This window comes from Rhinopithecus roxellana, chromosome 9, assembly GCF_007565055.1.
Source record: "Rhinopithecus roxellana isolate Shanxi Qingling chromosome 9, ASM756505v1, whole genome shotgun sequence".
Taxonomy (NCBI): Eukaryota; Metazoa; Chordata; class Mammalia; order Primates; family Cercopithecidae; genus Rhinopithecus; species Rhinopithecus roxellana.
The window spans coordinates 23,088,575-23,109,141 of record NC_044557.1 but is presented as its reverse complement, the minus strand read 5'-3'; the positions used below and the strand labels follow the sequence as shown (position 1 = coordinate 23,109,141).

The 20,567-nt window shown below is 43.4% G+C and overlaps 1 protein-coding gene across 1 annotated transcript in view; it reads right to left on the bottom strand.

Moving 5' to 3' along the window:
* TDRP (testis development related protein) overlaps positions 1-9,257 on the bottom strand; it is a 55,846-nt gene extending 46,589 nt beyond the window's left edge. The window contains exons 1-2 of the mRNA XM_010363122.2: positions 9,095-9,257; positions 8,110-8,302 (exon numbers count right to left, since the gene is read on the bottom strand). Of these exons, the coding sequence (XP_010361424.1) occupies positions 8,110-8,214 (105 nt within the window). The 5' untranslated portion in view covers positions 8,215-8,302; positions 9,095-9,257. The remainder of the gene's footprint in view (positions 1-8,109; positions 8,303-9,094) is intronic.
* Between the last annotated feature and the right edge of the window lie 11,310 nt (positions 9,258-20,567).

Sequence of the window (20,567 nt, the reverse complement as noted above, 5' to 3'; positions counted from 1 at the left end):
CAAGTATTTCTGAAGAAAACTTAGCATCCAAATTGATACACATTTATTAATATCTTGTGCTGGTAAATGTAAAATACACATAGATTTGAGACTGAGTATGAAAAAAATGTAAAGGATGTCAGTAACAAATTTTATATTGATTACCTATTGATGTAATATGCTGAATATATCAATTTTAAATATTGAATTAAAACTTTTTAATGTGGCCACCAGAAAAGGTTTTGCTGTGTTTCAGTGGAGGAAAGCACCCCTCTGTTCCACAGGCAGGAGCTCCCCAAGCATCAGTTAAGAGGAGCCAGCTGAATCCAGAGCACATAAGCAGCGCACAGGATCCTCCTTCCCTTCTAGAATATAACTTGACCCTTCCTGCTTCCTCTCAAGTAATTACCCACAGAGACTTGACTCAAGTGCTTCTGCTGACTGAATATCTGACTCAGCTCATATGAGAGTCCAATTAGACTAATCCTACAACTATCGGTTTACCCAAGAATGAATCTGCATCGAGATCAGCTCCCCTGAGGCTGGAGAACTCCTGCTCCCCCCTCCAGACTCCAGAGTTCCCACCCTGACTCAATTCTGCAACTCCCATCGGGTGCCATAACGTGGAAACCCCACACCAGGTACACTCCTCTCACGGGCACTGCTGAGCCCCACGTGGGCCTGGCTCCCTTCCTGGTCTTGGGGATAGAGCAGTGAGCATTCAGCCTAGGATGAGATGGTCCTCCGAGAGGCTCGCACTGTCTGAATGTCTGTCGCACAAGTGAGGAGTACTGAATGTGGCTGTCCCAGGACCCTCCTGCTGCACCGCACCCCACTCCACTGTCCACATCAACTCGGCCAACGAGCACGTTCCAGAGCAAGGCACATCAGAAAGCCAAATCCTAAGTCAGTAAAAAGCATTAACTATTTCTATTATTTAACAACAAGACCTACTTTTTCTTCTTTGTGTCTGTTTGCCAGAGAAAAATATTAAGGGCTGGATATGGATGATTTCATTTACTTTTCACTTTTTCATTTCATCCCAGGGGCAGGACAACCTGGTTTGCACATACTGGCCATGGGGACTACGAGGTTTTTAGAAGTCTTCATTAGGCTTATAAACAAGTAAGAATTTGCCAGGGTTTGAGAATTATGACTCCTTTAAAGTCAAATGCTAAATTAGCCTCCTATCAGTCTCACAACTACCTGAAACACAAGAGGACATTTCCCAGAGAAGAAGGGCCTAACTTCAACTGTCACCTGATTCCAAGTTGCAAATCCTGCCTCCCTGTAAAGATAGGATAAATTTAGCAATTTTATCTTGAAAACATGAATACAATAGGTTGTACCTACTTGACTATATAAAGAGTAATATCTCTTTCATCTTCACAATCTGTGCCTATGATGTGTCCCATCCTAAGTGCTCCTTCATAATAAAACTATTTTCTTTCTCTTCCTATATTGTTAAGTTTTCTTCGTTGGGAAGAGGTTTTGTTTTTAAAACAAAATGTCTGCAACCTTTCACCACTGATAAAGAAAAAGCTTCTGCGGCATTGTTAAAACAGGGAGACTCTAATCAAGGCTATCTCAATAGAGGAGAGAGGTTTGGTTCAGCTTCCAACAAGCAAAGACAGCTGTGATTTGCAGCCAACCGCAAAGGGGTCTCAAGATGGAAAGTGACCAAGAGAAGACATCAAGGGTGGGGGATTCTTGCTACAGGTGGGCCAAGAACTCAGACATCAAGGCCAGGAGATGAGGAACTCAATCAGACATCAAGGGTATGAAGGTTCTCACTGCGGGGACTTCTACTGAGGCTGGGCAGGACAAAAGCGAGGTCCTGACTAAAGCTGGGTCAGCGAGAGTCTGTTGGCAGCCATGTGGCCTTCCCGGTCCCTCCTGCTTTGTGCCCATGTGTCAGATGGTGGCACCAACCCATATCAAGGGCTTATGAACAGGGGCTAAGCACCGCCTCAATAAACACTAGTGATAGCTCTATTTATCCCAATTTTACAGCTAAAAAAACAAAACTGACACTTGACTAGGTCAAGTGGCTTAACAAAAGGCAGAGATAGGGTGTAGATTCAATCATGGCTCACCAGAAACCAAGTCCAAATCTAAACTACCCAACTGTACTTTCATGCAAACACAGTTATCTTGACTACAGTTCCATACATTCAGTGACATGGTAACGGGTCTGGTGTAGAAGTCTTTAGAGGTCTTTATTGTAAACATATAAGAAGCTATTGAATATAAATAAGAGAAAGGCAAATTAAAATCACACTAAGATGCGACTTTTCCCCCATCAGATCTAATATCTTGAAGACATGTGCATCACACCATGCTGGTGAGAAACATTCGCACAGGCTGCTGGTTGGAATGTAAACCAGGATGCCTCTTTCAGAGGGCAATTTGGAGACATCAAAACCACAAATGCATGCATCCTTGGACAGCTCCACTTCTAGACATGTGAAATAACCATGCTGCAGGCCTGTAATAGAAACAGACTAGAAATAAGCCCCAAAGGCATCAATGGGGGACTCATTTTTTAAATTTGTATTTAAAAACCTGTATATCCATGTAAGGAAATGCAATTACTGTGGACTGAATGTTTGTGTCCCCAGAACTCACATTCCCTCACGTGATGGCATATGCAGGTGGGTATCTGAGAGGTGATCGGGGTGAGATGGGAGTCGTGAGGGTGAGGCCCCCACGATGGGATGAGTGCCCTAATATGGGGGTAGGAAGCTGGAGCTCCCTCTGCCTTGGGAGGATGTAGTGTGAAGGCAGTGCCCTCTGCAAATCAAGCAGCCGCCGCCCCCCACCAAGAACGAAGCACCCTGATATAAAACTTCCAGCCTCTGGAACTGGAGAAATAAATGTTTGTTGTAGAAGCGGCCCAGTTAATCCGATTCTGTTACAGTGGCCTGAAAGAACTAGGATGACTATATAACATTTAACACAAATACAGACTAAAGAATGAAGAAGCTCTTCATGTACTGGTAAGGGGTACAACTTACTGCAAATGGGAAAAGGCAGGTGTGAAGGTGTTCACTGCAGGTTCAAGTCTGCATAAGAAAAGAATTTTATTTTTAAAGAGAAATAATGGAAAACAGTAACAAAATGTTAGCTATGCAGGGAGAGAAAGGCCTCTGCCTCCCCACATACCCGACCTCCAGTAGAACATCAGGCCTTTTCTAGATTTCAGAGCACTCATCAACACCAGCTATTGAGTTTACTCCACTCCTTTCTTCCCAGACACCACTAAAGCAAAGGTCACAGAGCCTCACAGTGCCATAAAATAGTGACTTCGTGTCATCTAAACTAAGATTTACTATTCCTTGGCTCTCCCCATCTCCAAGCATGATTTTAAAACACCTGAAACAGTCCTTGATTTCTTTCTTCCTTTTTTTCTTTGCAATGTCTATAGAATATGTCTAAGCCTTTTAAGTTTGTAACTGAAAATATGCCAAAAATTCTGAGTTTTGTTTAGAAAGCCATTAGTTAAGGCTAGCCAAATCCCTATGCAATCCAGTTTAGAGGCAACTGATGAACTTGTCTACACTGTCCCTGTTAGACCCATCTAAACCATCCAAGTTGAACAGTTCTCTGCACTTCTTTGCCTACTATTTGCATAAAACTTTGAGGGGCAGGGATTAGAAAACAGCTCAGCAACCTTTATATCCACCATAAGACGCCCAATGAAATAAATTTTGTCACAGAAATCTAATACCATTTAGTATCACATAGCCTTAAAATGGATTTTTTCCAGCTAGCAGTGCTGAAATGGGAAGCATTCCATGAGACACATACTACGAAGAGAACAACTCAAGGTACAGAAAAATGTGAACAGTGAGACAGCAAATCTTTGTTTCTGAACATACACTTATGTATCTGCATAAATGTTTTATGGACAGATACACAAAAGAACTTAACAATGTTTCCCATGGGGAAGAAGACCTAACAATCTCAAGAAATATTTTACCATATGCATTAGCAGTTCTTTAAGTAACATTAGATTCATCAAAACTTGTATCTTTCTGTTGAAGGATTGCAATGAATGATTCTCCTTGTAAACCTTGTGGTTATATTTTAATACAAAATAGGTGTGTATTTATGACTGAAAAAAAGGCCCATAGCCTAAAAGATGCTCAGAGAAATGTACTTTCTAAAATGTTAAAATTATTTTAGTAATAGTTAAGTGTCTCTTAAATCCAAGTAAGTTTGAATGCTTCACGTTTCAAATTTATTAGAACCAAACATGATCTACTTTTTCATTAAAAAAAAAAAAGGGGGGGGGCTGTGTAACCTGATGTTCAAGAAAGGCAACAGGACAGGTACGATTGCAAACTGAATGCTTTTCTAGAATCAAGCAAAATGTGCTCTCAACCTGCACGTTCAATATCACACTGACTGACAGATTTGGAGGGTAGGACAAAAGACTAAGAATGAAACAGAACTGAGAACTTCTAACATGACAGTGAATTTAACAGATTCAATAAATCCTATTTGCATATTAATTCCTACTTCTCTCAACTTTAAAATTTTGTAGGCAGAAGTTTTATGAGACTTTTCATGAATTTTAAAATTTAATTCTAATTTAATTTAAATTTAAATTTAATTCTAACTTGTCTTAATTCTAAGTTAGTTTTGCAATAAAGATCAGTCCTCTTGAAGAAATTAAATTTAGAATATGACTAACCTGTCATAATTAACACAAATTTTCTCTATTTTTATATAGCAATGTTTTTCAACACAAACTTTAGATACCCTTAATAAAGTAACATAAAAACCACAGTCAAAATTCACAACTAGCAGATAAATGGGAAAACCTTCGGTACAGTGATAGCTTTTTAAATATAATACCAAAGGCACATCCATGAAAGAAATAATTCATAGTGAAGCTTCATTAAAATTAAAAACTTCTGCTCTGAAAAAGACACTGTCAAGAGAATGTGAAGCCACAGACTGGGAGAAAATCTTTGTTAAACACATACATATAAAGGACTAGTATCCAAAACATACAAAGAACTATTAAAACTCAATAATGAGAAATCAAACCACCTAATTAAAAAATGGGGTGAAAGATCTAAACAGACACCTCAACAAAAAAGGGACACAGATGACAAGTATGCATCTGAAAAGATGCTCATGTCATTTGTCATCAGGGAAGCACAATTCAAGACAAAGAGAAACCACCACACACCTACTAGGATGGACAAAATCTAGATACTGACAGCACTAAAGGCTGGCAAGGAGGTGGAGCAAAAGACAATCTCATTCATTGCCCATGGGAGTGCAAACTGGTGCAGCCACTTTGGAAGAGAGTTTGGCAGTTTCTTATAAAACTAAACACTCTCACCATGCAATCCAGCAATCAGGCTCCTAGGTATTTACCCAAGTAAGTTGAAAACTTACATTCACATGAAAACCTGCACCTGATGTTTACAGCTGGTCTATGAATAAACTGATGTTTATTCATAATTGTCAAAACGTGAAAGCAACCAACATGCCCTCCAGAGGGTGAAGGGATAAACTGTGGTACACCCAGACAGTGGAATAGTATTCAGCGCTAAAAAGAAATGAGCTACAAGCCACGAAAAGAAACGGAGGAACCTTAAATGCATCTTTCTAAGTGAGAGAAGCCTACCTGAAAATGCTGAATGCAACCGAATGACATTCTGGAAAACTATGGGGACAGTATAAAGATCAGTGGTTGCCAGTGGTTCCGGGGAGGGAGGGGGCACAGAGAGTCTCTAGGGCAGCAAAACTCCTGTGTGATACTATAATGGTGGGCATACGTCAGTACACATTTGTCCAAACCATAGAATGCACATCGTGTGAGCCCTCCCAGGTGAGGACCATGAGCCCGTGTAGGTCCACAGATTGTAACAAACGCACCACTCTGTGGGGGATGATGATACCGGGGGGCTGGGGATTCATGAGAACTCTCTGTACTTTCTGCTCAAATTTGCTGGGCACCTAAAACTGGATACCTGAAAAATAAAGTCTATTAAAGTTCTTTCCCCCCCAAACCTATACACACTTTAGACGTATAGATGACAGGCAGGGCGCGGTAGCTCACGCCTGTAATCCCAGCACTTTGGGAGGCTGAGGCGGGCGGATCACCTGAGGTCGGGAGTCCGAGACCAGCCTGACCAACATGGACAAACCGTCTCTACTAAAAATAGAAAATTAGCTGGGCGTGGTGACAGGTGCCTGTAATCCCAGCTACTCAGGAGGCTGAGGCGGGAGAATCACTTGAACCCGGGAGGCAGAGGTGGCGGTGAGGTGAGATCACGCCATTGCACCCCACCCTGGGCAACAAGAGCAAAACTCCATCTCGAAAACAAAACAAAAAAAACAGTATAGATGACAATTCTGTAAAGAGAAAATCAGAAAAGGAGCTTTATCGAAGGCACTGCTACTGATTGAATCTAGGTGGAGGGTATGAGGAAGAATCTCCTATTCTACTTTTCTGCATGTTTAAAATTTTTCCAAATAAGAACCTAAGGCCAGGCGTGGTGACTCACACCTGTGGTCCTACTACTTTGGGAGGCTAAGGCCCGCAGATCACTCGAGCCCAGGAATTCGAAATCTGCCCAGACAACATAACAAGACCCCATCTCCACAAAAACGTGTTTTTTTAATTAGCCAGGTGAGGTGGTGCACGCTTGTAGTCCCAGCTACTACAGAAGCTGAGGGAGGAGAATCGCTTGAGCCCAGGTAGGTTGAGGCCATAGTGAGTCGAGATTGCGCCACTGCACTGCAGCCTAGTCGACAGGGCAAGACCCTGTCTCAAAACAAAAACTTAACAAAAAAAAAAAGTGGGTTTCAGGATTCATTAGGAAAAATGGGAGAACATAGGAAGGCTCAGTTTAAAATTCTGAAGGCTCTATCCAGAAACAATAATGTGGCTCATCTTTGACCAACATTAGTTATTTACAGTTTCTTCAGTTAACTCTGTAGCCACATATAAATTCTCATTACATTCAAGAAGAGAGCTGTTTAGAGTAACCATAACATTTTGAAATTTTAAAAAAAGGGTAGGTAAGCACTAACGCTACCTAAAAGAAATTTCTCAGACAAGTTCAGATAGTGACCATATTTAAGCGCTTAACATAATCGGCTCCATTTTCCATGAGTTGGGAACAGAATTTAACTTTTATAGGAAATGTCTATCAAGAAGAAACAACTCCAGTCCCTAAGAGAAACTCTTCTGCTCGGAAACTATTTCCAAGTCCTTGGAAGAAAGGTACAAATCCTTAGCTTCCATTCGGCCCTAATAGCATCAGGAGGAAGTTGCCAAACGTTTAACAGAAAAAGATATTTTATGACCCTCATTCAAAAAAAAAAAAGCTGGATTTCTGACCTAAATTTCATTGTACATGAAAAAGAGCACTGCAATGGAAAAAGGGGGACAGGGGTAGGGGGCGCACATCTAAGGCACACAGGGCCCACCTGGGAGCACTTTTAATTAAAAAATTCTAGACATACCAAACATATCTCTACACTCGTCAGGCAAAGGCCTTTCAGTTTTCAGTATAAGGGACTTCTGCCGGCTTCCTTCAGAAAAATCAAGGATTTAAGAAAATACTTGTTATGCAAACAAATATTTAGCCCACTTAACATTGAGCTGCGGTCGTCCAAAGCTGCTTAGTGTCCGCGAGGAGGCCGTCCGGGTGCGCGATGATTCAGGCCTTCTCCGCCAGCTCCGCCCGGGACGCGAGCACCCGGCGTGGACCTCTGCGTCCTGGGCCCATGAGCCTAGCTTGCGGGGTGCGCGCCCCCCGTCCCCATTCTCCTGAGGCTGCGCCCCGAGTAACACGCGTGGGGGGCACTGGGCCCCCCTGCAAGCGACGAGAACGCCGGCAGCCTTGGCCAATAACGAGGGGAGGGGGTCCACGCGGACCACAGCAGCAACTCAGCCCGGGACCAGCCTCGGGTCAAGTTCTCCGACTCCGCACTCGGGCACCTAGCGGGCCGCGCCCCGGAGCTACGCGGCCCCAACCTCACCTGCGCGCCCAAACTGTGCCCCTAACTATCCGCACCTCCACCTGAGCGCCGCCCACCCTCGCCCTCCACCTGCGCGCCCCGGGCCTATTCGCACTCCCCACCTGCGCACCCCCTCACCTGCGCCTGGGCGGCGGCAGCGGCCGGTGGCGGCCCCCCACGCAGGCCGTCCTCCTCCTCGGGGGGCTCGTCCAGCAGCACCCGGCCCCGGCCCAGCTTCCACATGGTCGGGCGGGCTCCGGCGTCCCTCCGTCCGTGCGTCAGGCTGTGGGTCCGCGTCCCTCCCGGCCACCGGACGCTCTGTCTGCGGCTCCTGCGGGACGCGGGCCCAGTGGGCCGGGCGGGGCCAGGCGGCGGGTGGGGCGTCCCCCAAAACTAGACCCGCCCCCTCCCCACCACGCCCGCCCTAAACCCTCCCCAGGCCCCGGCCCGCCCCCAAACCATCCCCAGAACCAGGCCGGCCCCAGGCCCTCCTCAGGATCAGACCCGCCCCCCGCAACCCTCCCCAGGCCCGCCCCCAATCCTCCCCAAGACCAGGTCCGCCCCCGAACCTTCCCCAGGACCAGACCCGCCCCCAAATTCGACCGGGCTCCGAATCCCATCCCCCACAGACAGGTCAGCCTCGGTCCCCTCCTCCCAGTGCCGTCCCCGCCACTGCCCCGGCGAGACCCTCGCCCCTCGCTGCTCTACTGAACGACGTCCTCGCCCCAGGCTACCCCGTCACCTGGTCCCCCCACCTTGGCCCCCACCTACCCCTAGCTGCTTCCTCACCCGGGAACCCCCCCCATCCTGAGCCCTCACCAAGCCCCTGGCCCTGCCCTCTCCCCGGTTCCCTGGGTCCTCTACCCCCCCAAGCCCCCACCCGGCACCCACAAATACCCCTCAACAGGTTCCCTCCTTCCCCCGCACCGACCCCCACTCACTCCCGGGCTGCCCCCTCCCCCCACCCGCTCCCCGACCCTGGCCGGAGGGCGTGGCTACGTCCGCCCGGGTCACCAAGGCAACGGCCGAGAGGCGCAGTGCGCACGCGCGCCCCTGACGCTCAGGCCGCCGCTGGGCTGAGGTGAAGGTGGAGGGCGCGGGGTCCGCGGAGCTGCGCCCATACCCCAGCGCTTCAGGGCATCCCTCGGAGCCTGGGCGCCGGGCCTCCGGGACTCGTCCCCTCCGGTGCCCGAGGTCGCAGGATAGCGGGGGACGCCGAGAGGAGGCCGCGCCCAGCCCGGGTGGGCGGTGGGGCCCCTGGGGCCTGGAGTTCCGCTGACTCGGCCCGGACGGACGCGGTGGGGGGCGGGGATGGGGTCGGGGTGCCGGGCCGCGCAGACACCCTGGGACGCCCGCGGAGCCTGGGGTGGGGCCCAGGGCCCGGAGAACGTTTTCCCGCGTGGCTATGGCTTTGTCAGAGTGAGGAGCGGGAGAGGCGCCCACAGATTCCTGAGGACAGAATCGCCTGGTTCCCAGGCCGAAAGGAGCCGGCGAGGCGACCCCCGAGCCCGGACGGAGTCGCGGGAACGGGGCACTCTGGACGTCCGGATCTTCTTGGGCGTCCGCACCCGCCCAGCAAGTTAATTTTTGCCGCGACGCGCTGCGTATCGCTTCTTTCTCACACCAAATATGTATTCATGTGTTCAGTCATGTAAAAGCGCATTTTAAAGGAGGATCCAGAATTATGAGCTCCCTTGAAAAAGTGCAAGCTTCGTAACTTTACAACTCTTAAAAAAATGAAATGTACCTTTAGAGTTTCCCAGAAGTGATGAGCAGCAAAGCTTTTAAGATGAAAGGAGCTCTGAATTGTCTTTGAGAGCTGCCGGCCAGGATCCCCGAGAACCAAGGGGGTGGCGCCCGTGCCCAAGGCTTGGGGGTCCTCGGGACCGTGCGCGGGACGCACAGGGAGGGCAGGGACTGGGCCTGGCAGGGGCCACTCAGCCCAGTGAGAAGAGCCAGATACTAACCTAATGGTACTAACCTAACTATACAATCACCCGGAGAGGAGGGCAGCACCCCCGCCCACACCGCTACCCAGTGACCGCTAAACACACCAGCCACAAACATCACGAAATAGAATAAAACACGGGCGCCTACTAAGGACCACTGCACCCAATACAAACTAAATTTGAGAGTTCCTCTTCATGCAAATGTTAAGAATGTTAAAAATGTATATATGCTCCTTTCAAACAGGCCTAATAGGCCAGACCTCCTGGGCTAAAAGGCTTAGAAAATTGCAAATGCAAGATGGCATGGTGTTTCTCCCGGGTGCTGTCAAAATAAGCACACTGCAAGCACAAACTGATGAAAGTCAAAAACTATCAAACAGAGGTTGCAAAACAAAGCTAGGATCCAAACACAGCCTATTCAAAGACGCTACAATTTAAAACCAACTCAGAACGCTTGGACAAATAACACAAATCCCCCTGGCTAATGCGAAGGAACACAAGACTTATGCCCAGACAGCTGGCTTCCTCTCAGTCTGTCGACATCCACTCCATGAATTGTCATTAAACTGTAAGCCCCTGCAAATCCATGACAATCTGGAATAAGGAGAGGCTTGTTAAATCAAAAAGCTAACTTGTTGAATATTTTAGACATTTAGCTTTCGTCTGCAGAAGAGCACAGCTGATCAGGATATCTACAACCTAAAGGCCTGACACAAATGAGAGGGGAGGGGGTTGGGTGGGAGAGAGAAACAGGTGAAAGGGCTGTTACTGAGCAGCAGGCATTTCTGGAATTTTGAGAAGAACTTCCCCGAGTTCGATGAGTTTGACTCAGTTCATTACCTCCTCTATGAGTTTTATATAATTAAATCATGCTATTGTTAAAGTCCATAAGAGGCATACTTTACACAATCCGGTGTCATAAAAATAAATTGTTACCACTAAAAATCCATTTGGGATCAAGAAAGTCATGGTTAAACAATCTTTTCATTTATTGAGGCCTCAGTTGGAGGGAGGTATTCATTTTAAACTGAATTGCCCTTATTGGCTAATTTGGCCACTGAAAATTCGCTGGTGCAGGAACTCTAATTTTTTACTAAGTAAAGATCAAGTGTGTCATCAGGCTCTGAATTCAAAATGCATAAGGCTCAACTTAGTGAGATTTTGCTCTGGCAAACTTAATTTTAAATAGGAGTGGGGTTTGGAGTGCCATATAGAACTTTCTAGCAACCAAAGCTGTTTAAAAACTACAACAAGTTTCTTATCCGTGGAGGTAATTAGGCAGAGGCTGGATCTGAAGACAGTTGTACCCTCAGTCCTCTCTGACTTTTTTAAAAAATGGATACAAAATATTTTACATATTTGGGGGTACATTTGATATTTTGTTACAAGCATGTAATGTGTAATGATCAAATTAGGATATTTGGGTATTTTTCAATTCTATGTGTTGGTAATATTTCAAGTTTTCCTTTCTAGCTATTTTGACCTACACAATGCATTGTTGCTAACTATAGCTATCCTACTCCGCTATCAAACATTGCCTTCTAACTGCATGTTTGTACACATTAACCAACCTCACTTTACTTCTCCCCCAACACACACACCTTCCCAGCCTCTGGTAACTACTATTCTATTCTCTACCTCCAGGATATCAGGATTTTTTTAGCTCCCACATATGAGTGAGAATGTGTGATATTTGTCTATGTCTGGCTTATTTCACTTAACATAATGATCTCCAGTTCCATCCATGTTGCTGCAAATGACAGGATATGATTCCTTTTTATGACTGAATACTATTCCATTCTGTATATGCACCACATTTTCTTTGTCTGTTCTTCTGTTGATGGACACTTAGGTTGACTCCATATCTTTACTATTGTGATTAATACTTCAATAAACATGGATATGCAAATATCCCTTTGATATAATAATTTCCTTTCCTTAGATATCCAATAGTGGGATCGCTGGATCATACTGTAGTTTATTTTTAGTGGTTTTTTTTTTGAGAAATCTATTGCTGTACTAATTTATATTCTCACAAACAATGTATAAGCTCCTTTTTCTCCACATCCATGCCAGCATCTGTTATTTCTTGTCCTTTTTTTTTTCTTTTCTTTTTTTTTTTAGATGGAGTCTCACTCTGTCTCCCAGGCTAGGGTGCAGTGGCACGATCTCGGCTAACTGCAACCTCCGCTTCCCGGGTTCAAGCAATTCTCCTGCCTCAGCCTCCCGAGTGGCTGGGACTACTGGCGCATGCCACCATGCCCGGCTAATTTTTTGTATTTTTAGTAGAGACGGGTTTCACCGTGTTAGCCAGGATGGTCTCGATCTCCTGACCTCATGATCTGGCTGCCTCGGCCTCCCAAAGTGCTAGGATTACAAGCATGAGCCACCACACCTGGCCTATTTCTTGTCTTTTTAATAACAGCCATTATAACTGGAGTAAGATGATATTTCACTGTGGTTTTGATTTGCATTTCCCATATAATTAGTGATGTTGAGCATTTTTTCATATACTTGTTGGCCATTTGTATGTCTTCTTTTGAGAAATGTCTATTTATGTCCTTTGCCTAGTTTCTAATGGGATGATTATTATTTTTTTTACTGTTTAGTTGTTTTAGTTCCTTGTATATTCCAGATATTAGTTCCTTGTCAGGCGAATTGTTTGCAATATTTTCTACCATTCAACAGTTCGTCTTCACTCTGTTAATTGTTCCCTTTGCTATGCAGGAGCTTTTTAGTTTGGTACCACTTGCCTATTTGTGGTTTTATTGCCTGTGCCATTGAGGTCTTAGCCATAAAATCTTTGCATAGACCAATGTCCTGAAGTGTTTTTTTCTGCATTTTCTTCTAGGAGTTTTATAGTTTCAGGTCTTACATTTAAAGCTTTATCCATCTTGAGTTGATCTTTGTATTTTGGGAGAGATAGGGGTCTAGTTTCAGTTTTCTGCATATGAATATCCAATTTTCTTAGCACCATTTATTGAAGAGCATGTCCATTCCCCAATGTCTGTTCTTGGTGCCTTTTCAAAAATAATTTGGCTATAAATACATAGATTTATTTCTGGGCTCTTTATTTTGTTCCATTGGTGTTTGTGTCTGTTTTTATACCAATTCCATGCTATTTTGATTACTATAACCTCGTAATATATTTTAAAGGCAGGTAGTGTGATGACTCCTGATTTATTCTTTTTTACTCAGAATTGCTTTGGCTATTGGGGCTCTCTTCTGGTTCCACATGAATTTTAGGATTTTTTCCTGTGAAAATTATATTGATGTTTTGATAGGGTTTTCATTGAATTTGTAGATTTCTTTGGACAGTATGGTCATTTTAACAATATTAATTCTTCCAATTCATGAGCATGTGATGTCTTTCCATTTGTTTGTGTCCTCTTCAATTTCTTTCATCAGTGTATTGTAGTTTTCCTTGTAGAGATCTTTCACCTCCTTGGTTAAATTTATTCCCAGCATTGTTTTATTTATTTGTTTGTTTGTTGTAGCTTTTGTAAATGGGATTGCCTTTTTTATTTCTTTCTCAACTAGTTCATTATTGGTATATGGAAATACTACTGATTTTTGTATGTTGATTTTGTATTCTGCAATATAACTGCTTTTATCAGATCTAAGAGTATTTTGGTTTTTCTTTAAGTTTTTCTAATGTAAGATCAAGTTATGATCTTTAGGTTTTTCTAATATAAGATCACGTTATCTGCAAAGAGTGAGAATTTGACTTCCTCTTTTCCAGTTTGTATGCATTTTATTTCTTTATCTTGCCTGATTGCTCTGGTTAGGACTTTCAGTACTATGTTAAACAGGAATGGTAGATATGGTTTTTCTTGTCTTGTTCCAATTCTTAAGGGAAAGGCTTTCTGTTTTCCTCATTCACTATGATGTTAGCTGTGGGTTTATCACATGGCCTTTATTATATTGACGTATATTCTTTCAGTGCCTAATTTGTTGAGAGTTTTTATCATGAAGGGATGTTAAATTTTATCAAATGCTTTTTCTACATCTATTATCATATGGTTTTTGTCCTTCCTTCTGTTGATGTGATGTATCATCTTTATTGGTTGATATATGTTAAGCCATTCTTGCATCTCTGAGATCAATTCCACTTAATCATGGTATATCATCTTTTTGATGTGCTGTTGGATACATTTTGGTAGTATTTTGTTGAGAAGTTTTGCATCTATGTTTATCAAAGATATTGACCTGTAGTTTTCTTTTTCTGTTGCATCCTTGTCTGGTTTTGGTATCAGAATAATGGTGGCATCATAGAACGATTCAGGGAGAATTCCTTCCTCTTCAATTTTTTGGAATAATTTGAGGAGAATTTGTGTTAATTCTTCTTTGTAAGTTTGGTAGAATTTGGCAATAAAGTCATCCAGTTCTAGACTATTCTTTGTGGGGAGACATTTTATTACTGATCCAATCTCATTATTGGTCTGTTCAGATTTTCTGATTTTTCCTGATTCAATCTTGGTAGCTTGTATGTGTCCAGAAGTTTATGCATTTCATCTAGGTTTTCCAGATTGTTAGTATACAGTTGTTCATAAGGGCCTCTAATGATCTTTTGTATTTCTGTGTTATCAATTGTAATGCCTACTTTTTCACTTCTGATTATATTTGGATCTTCTCTCTTTTTTTCTTGGTTAGTATAGCTAGGAGTTTATCAATTTTCCTCATCTTTTCAAAAAAACACCTTTTCCTTTTGTTGTTCCTTTGTGTCTTTTTTAGTCTCCATTTCATTTTGTTCTTCTCTGATCTTTATTATTTCCTTCTTCCAATTTTGGGTTTGGTTTTTTTCTTGGTTTTCTAGTACCTCAAGTTGCATCATTAGACTGTTTATTTGAAATACTTCTACTTTTTTTTTTTTTTTTTGTGAGAGAGGATCCCACTCTGTTACCCAGGCTACAGTGCAGAGGCATGATCACAGCACACTGCAGCCTGAAACTCCTACGCTCAAGTGGCCCTTCCATCTCAGTCTCCCAAGTGGCTGGGACTACAGGTGTGCACCACCACACTGGGCTAATTTTTTTTTTTTTTTTGAGATGGAGTCTTGCTCTATGGTCCAGGCTGCAGTGCAGTGGTGTGATCTCGGCTCACTGCCACCTCTGCTTCCCAGGTTCAAGAGATTCTCCCGCCTTAGCCCCCCAAGTAGCTGGGATTACAGGCACCTGCCACCAGGCCTGGCTTTTTTTTTTTTTTTTTTTTTTTTTTTTTTTGTATTTTTAGTAGAGACAGGGTTTCACCATGTTGGCCAGGCTGATATCAAACTCCTTACCTCAAGTGATCCTCTTGCCTCGGTCTTTCAAAGTGTTGGGATTACATGCATGAGCCACTGCGACCAGCCCACTCAACTAATTTAATTTTTTTTTGTAGAGATGAAGTCTCACTGTGCTACCCAAGCGGTCTCATTCCTGTCCTCAGCAATCCTCCCACCTCTGCCTCCCAAAGTGCTGGGATTATAGGAATAAGCCACCATGCCTAGCCTTTCTACTGTTTTGATGTAAGCATTTATTGCTGTAAACTTCCTTCTTAGCACTGCTTTTTTTGTATCCCAAAGGCTTTGGCATGTTGTGTTTTGATTTTCATCTGTTTCAAAACCTTTTTTGATTTTCTTCTTAATTTCATCCTTGACTCAATGGTCATTCAGATTTATGTGGCTTAATTTCCATGTATTTGTACAGTTTTCAAAGTTCTTCTTGTTATTGATTTATAGTTTTATTTCATTGTGGTCTGAGAAGATATTTGGTATGATTTTGATTTTTAAAAATTTGTCAAGACTTGTCTTGTATCCTGACATATGGTCTATTCTGGAGAACGTTCTATGTGCTGATGAAAAGAATGTATATTCTGTAGTTGTTGGGTGAAATGTTCTCTAAATGTCAGTTAGGTCGATTTGGTCTAAAGTACAGTTTAAACCCCCATACTTCTTTGCTAATTTTCTGTGTAATGATTTGTCTAATGCTGAGAGTGGGGTGTTGCAGTGTTCAACTGTTATTGTATTGGAGTCTTGCTTTCCATGGAGATCTAATATTTGCTTTATTTACCTAGGTGCTATGGTGTTTGGTGCATATATATTTAGAATTGTTATATCCTCTTGCTGAATTAATCCCTTTATCATTATATAATGACCTTCTTTGTCTTTTTTTTTAGTATGTTTCACTTAGACTGTTTTATCTGATATAACTACTCCTGCTTACCTTTGGTTTCCATTTGCATGGAATATCTTTCTCCATCCCTTTGCTTTCAGATTATATGTGTCTTTACAAGTGAGGTGAGTTTACAAGTGAGGTGTCTTTACAAGTGAGGTGTCTTTACAAGTGAGGTGTCTTTACAAGTGAGGTGAGTACAGCACATAATTAGGTCATATTTTGTTCGTTTGTTTCAACAGTTGTCTATTGTAGACTTAAAGATTATTTTTAATCCATAAAACGTATTTATATATTTTATGTGAAAAGTTTAATCCATTACATTGAAGGTAATTATTGATATATGAAGCCTTATCTTTGTCATTTTATTAAATGATTTCTGGTTGTTTTGTATATTCTTTGTTCTTTTCTTTTTCTTTTATTGTTTATCTCTGTGGTTTGGTGGTTTCCTGTAGTGATAATATTTGATTCTTTTCTCTTCCTTATTTGAATGTTGGTTCTACCAGTGGGTTTTATACTTCCATGTGTTTTCATGATGACAGACACTGTCCTTTTACTTTGAGATGTAGGCCTCTGATATGGTTTGGCTCTGTGTCCCCACCCAAATCTCATCTTGCAGCTCCCATAATTGCAACGTGTTGTGGGAGGGAGCTGGTGGGAGATAATTGAATCATGGGGATGAGTCTTTCTTGTGCTGTTCTCATGATAGTGAATAAGTCTTATGAGATCTGATGGTTTTAAAAACAGGAGTTTTCCTGCACAAGCTCTCTTTCTTTGCCTGCTGCGATCCGTGTAAGACATGACTTTCTCCTCCTTGCCTTCCACTATGATTCGGAGGCTTCACCAATCACATGGAACTGTAAGTCCATTAAGCCTCTTTCTTTTGTAAATTGCCCAGTCTTGGGTATGCCTTTATCAGCAGCATGAAAACAGACTAATACAGCCTCCCTTAAGTATTTCTTTTAGGGCCAGTCTAGTGGTGATTACTTCCTTCTGCTTTTGTTTATCTGGGAAAGACTTTATTTCTCCTTCATCTACGAACTATAACTCTGCTGAGTACAGTATCCTTGGCTAACATTTTTTCTTTCAGCACTGTGACTATATTGTCCAATTATCTCCTGACCTATAAGGTTTCTGCTGAGAAATATGCTGTTAGTCTGATAGAGTTTCCCTTATAAGTGACAAGATGCTTTTCTCTTACTGTTTTCAGAATTCTATTTTTGCCTTTGACCTTTGACAGTCTGACTATAAGGTGCTATGGAGACCTTTCTGAATTGTATCCATTTGGGGATCTCAGAGTTTCCTGTGTCTGAATATCTAAACCTCTTGTTAGAGTTGGGAAATTTTTAGCTGTTATTTTGTTTAAAAGGTTTTCTATCCTTTTTGCTTACTTTTTACCCTCATGGACACTGAAAATTTGAATAGTTCGTCACTTTGTGGAGTGCCATTTGTCATGTAGTCTTTGTTCTTTCCTTTTTATTCTTTTAATATATGACTGGATTATTTCAAAGGATCTGTCTTCTCGTTCTAAAATTTTTTTCTTCTGCTTGCTCTCTTGGGGAAGCTTTCAAATACATATTTTTTTTCATTCAATAAATTCTTCAGTTTTAGAATTTCTATTAGGTTGGTACAAAAGTAATTGTGGTTTTTGCATTGTTGGAATTGCCATTTCATATTGGAATTCCATCTTAAATAAATGTGGAGGGGGCGGAGCAAGATGGCCGAATAGGAACAACTCCAGTCTCCAACTCCCAGCGCGAGCGACACAGAAGACCGGTGATTTCTGCATTTTCAACTGAGGTACTGGGGTCATCTCACTAGGGAGTGCCGGACAATCGGTGCTGGTCAGCTGCTGCAGCCTGACCAGCAGAGCTGAAGCAGGGCGAGGCATCGCCTCACCTGGAAGCGCAAGGGGGAAGGGGGATCCGTTTTCCTAGCCAGGGGAACTGAGACACACAACACCTGGAAAATCGGGTAACTCCCACCCCAATACTGCGCTGTAAGCATACAGGCATTCCAGGAGAATATATCCCACACCTGGCCGGGAGGGTCCCACGCCCACGAAGCCTCCCTCACTGCTAACACAGCAGTCTGCCGCGATCTATCCGCAAGGCAGCAGCGAGGCTGGGGGAGGGGCGCCCGCCATTGCTGAGGCTTAAGTAGGTAAACAAAGCCGCTGGGAAGCTCGAACTGGGTGGAGCTCACAGCAGCTCAAGGAAGCCTGCCTGTCTCTGTAGTCTCCACCTCTGGGGACAGCGCACAGCTGAAGACCAACAGGGGAAGTAGCGGGAGCCGGTGCAGACGCGAACGACTCTGTCTGACAGCTTTGGGGAGAGCCGCGGATCTCCCAACGCGGAGGTTGAGATCTGAGAACGGACAGACTGCCTGCTCAGGTGTGTCCCTGACCCCTGAGTAGCCTAGCTGGGAGAAATCCCCCACTAGGGGCAGTCTGACACCCCACACCTCACAGGGTGGAGTACACCCCTGAGAGGACACTTCCAAAGGAAGAATCAGACAGGTACACTCGCTGTTCAGCAATATTCTATCTTCGGCAACCTCTGCTGCTGATACCCAGGCAAACAGGGTCTGGAGTGGACCTCAAGCAATCTCCAACAGACCAACAGAGAGTCCTTCTGACTGTCAGAAGGAAAACTATCAAACAGGAAGGACACCTATACCAAAACCCCATCAGTTCGTCACCACCATCAAAGACCAGAGACAGATAAAACCACAAAGATGGGGAAGAAGCAGGGCAGAAAAGCTGGAAATTCAAAAAATAAGAGCGCATCTCCCCCTGCAAAGGAGCGCAGCCCATCACCAGCAACGGATCAAAGCTGGTCAGAGAATGACTTGGACGAGAGGAGAGAAGAAGGCTTCAGTCCATCAAACTTATCAGAGCTAAAGGAGGAATTACGTACCCAGCGCAAAGAAACTAAAAATCTTGAAAAAAGAGTGGAAGAATTGACAGCTAGACTCATTAATGCAGAGGAGATCATAAACGAAATGACAGAGATGAAAACCATGACACGAGAAATACGTGACAAATGCACAAGCTTCAGTAACCGACTCGATCAACTGGAAGAAAGAGTATCAGCGATTGAAGATCAAAAGAATGAAATGAAGCGAGAAGAGAAACCAAAAGAAAAAAGAAGAAAAAGAAATGAGCAAAGCCTGCAAGAAGTATGGGATTACGTAAAAAGACCAAATCTACGTCTGATTGGGGTGCCTGAAAGTGAGGGGGAAAATGGAACCAAGTTGGAAAACACTCTTCAGGATATCATCCAGGAGAACTTCCCCAACCTAGTAGGGCAGGCCAACATTCAAATTCAGGAAATACAGAGAACGCCACAAAGATACTCCTCCAGAAGAGCAACTCCAAGACACATCATTGCCAGATTCACCAAAGTTGAAATGAAGGAAAAAATCTTAAGGGCAGCCAGAGAGAAAGGTCGGGTCACCCACAAAGGGAAGCCCATCAGACTAACAGCAGATCTCTCGGCAGAAACTCTACAAGCCAGAAGAGAGTGGGGGCCAATATTCAACGTTCTTAAAGAAAAGAATTTTCAACCCAGAATTTCATATCCAGCCAAACTAAGTTTCATAAGTGAAGGAGAAATAAAATCCTTTACAGATAAGCAAATGCTTAGAGATTTTGTCACCACCAGGCCTGCCTTACAAGAGACCCTGAAGGAAGCCCTAAACATGGAAAGGAACAACCGGTACCAGCCATCGCAAAAACTTGGCAAAATGTAAAGACCATCGAGGCTAGGAAGAAACTGCATCAACTAACGAGCAAAATAACCAGTTAATATCATAATGGCAGGATCAAGTTCACACATAACAATATTAACCTTAAATGTTAATGGACTAAATGCTCCAATTAAAAGACACAGACTGGCAAACTGGATAAAGAGTCAAGACCCATCAGTCTGCTGTATTCAGGAGACCCATCTCACATGCAGAGACATACATAGGCTCAAAATAAAGGGATGGAGGAAGATCTACCAAGCAAATGGAGAACAAAAAAAAGCAGGGGTTGCAATCCTAGTCTCTGATAAAACAGACTTTAAACCATCAAAGATCAAAAGAGACAAAGAAGGCCATTACATAATGGTAAAGGGATCAATTCAACAGGAAGAGCTAACTCTCCTAAATATATATGCACCCAATACAGGAGCACCCAGATTCATAAAGCAAGTCCTTAGAGACTTACAAAGAGACTTAGACTCCCATACAATAATAATGGGGGACTTCAACACTCCGCTGTCAACATTAGACAGATCAACGAGACAGAAAGTTAACAAGGATATCCAGGAATTGAACTCATCTCTGCACCAAGCGGACCTAATAGACATCTATAGAACTCTCCACCCCAAATCAACAGAATATACATTCTTCTCAGCACCACATCGCACTTATTCCAAAATTGACCACATAATTGGAAGTAAAGCACTCCTCAGCAAATGTAAAAGAACAGAAATTATAACAAACTGTC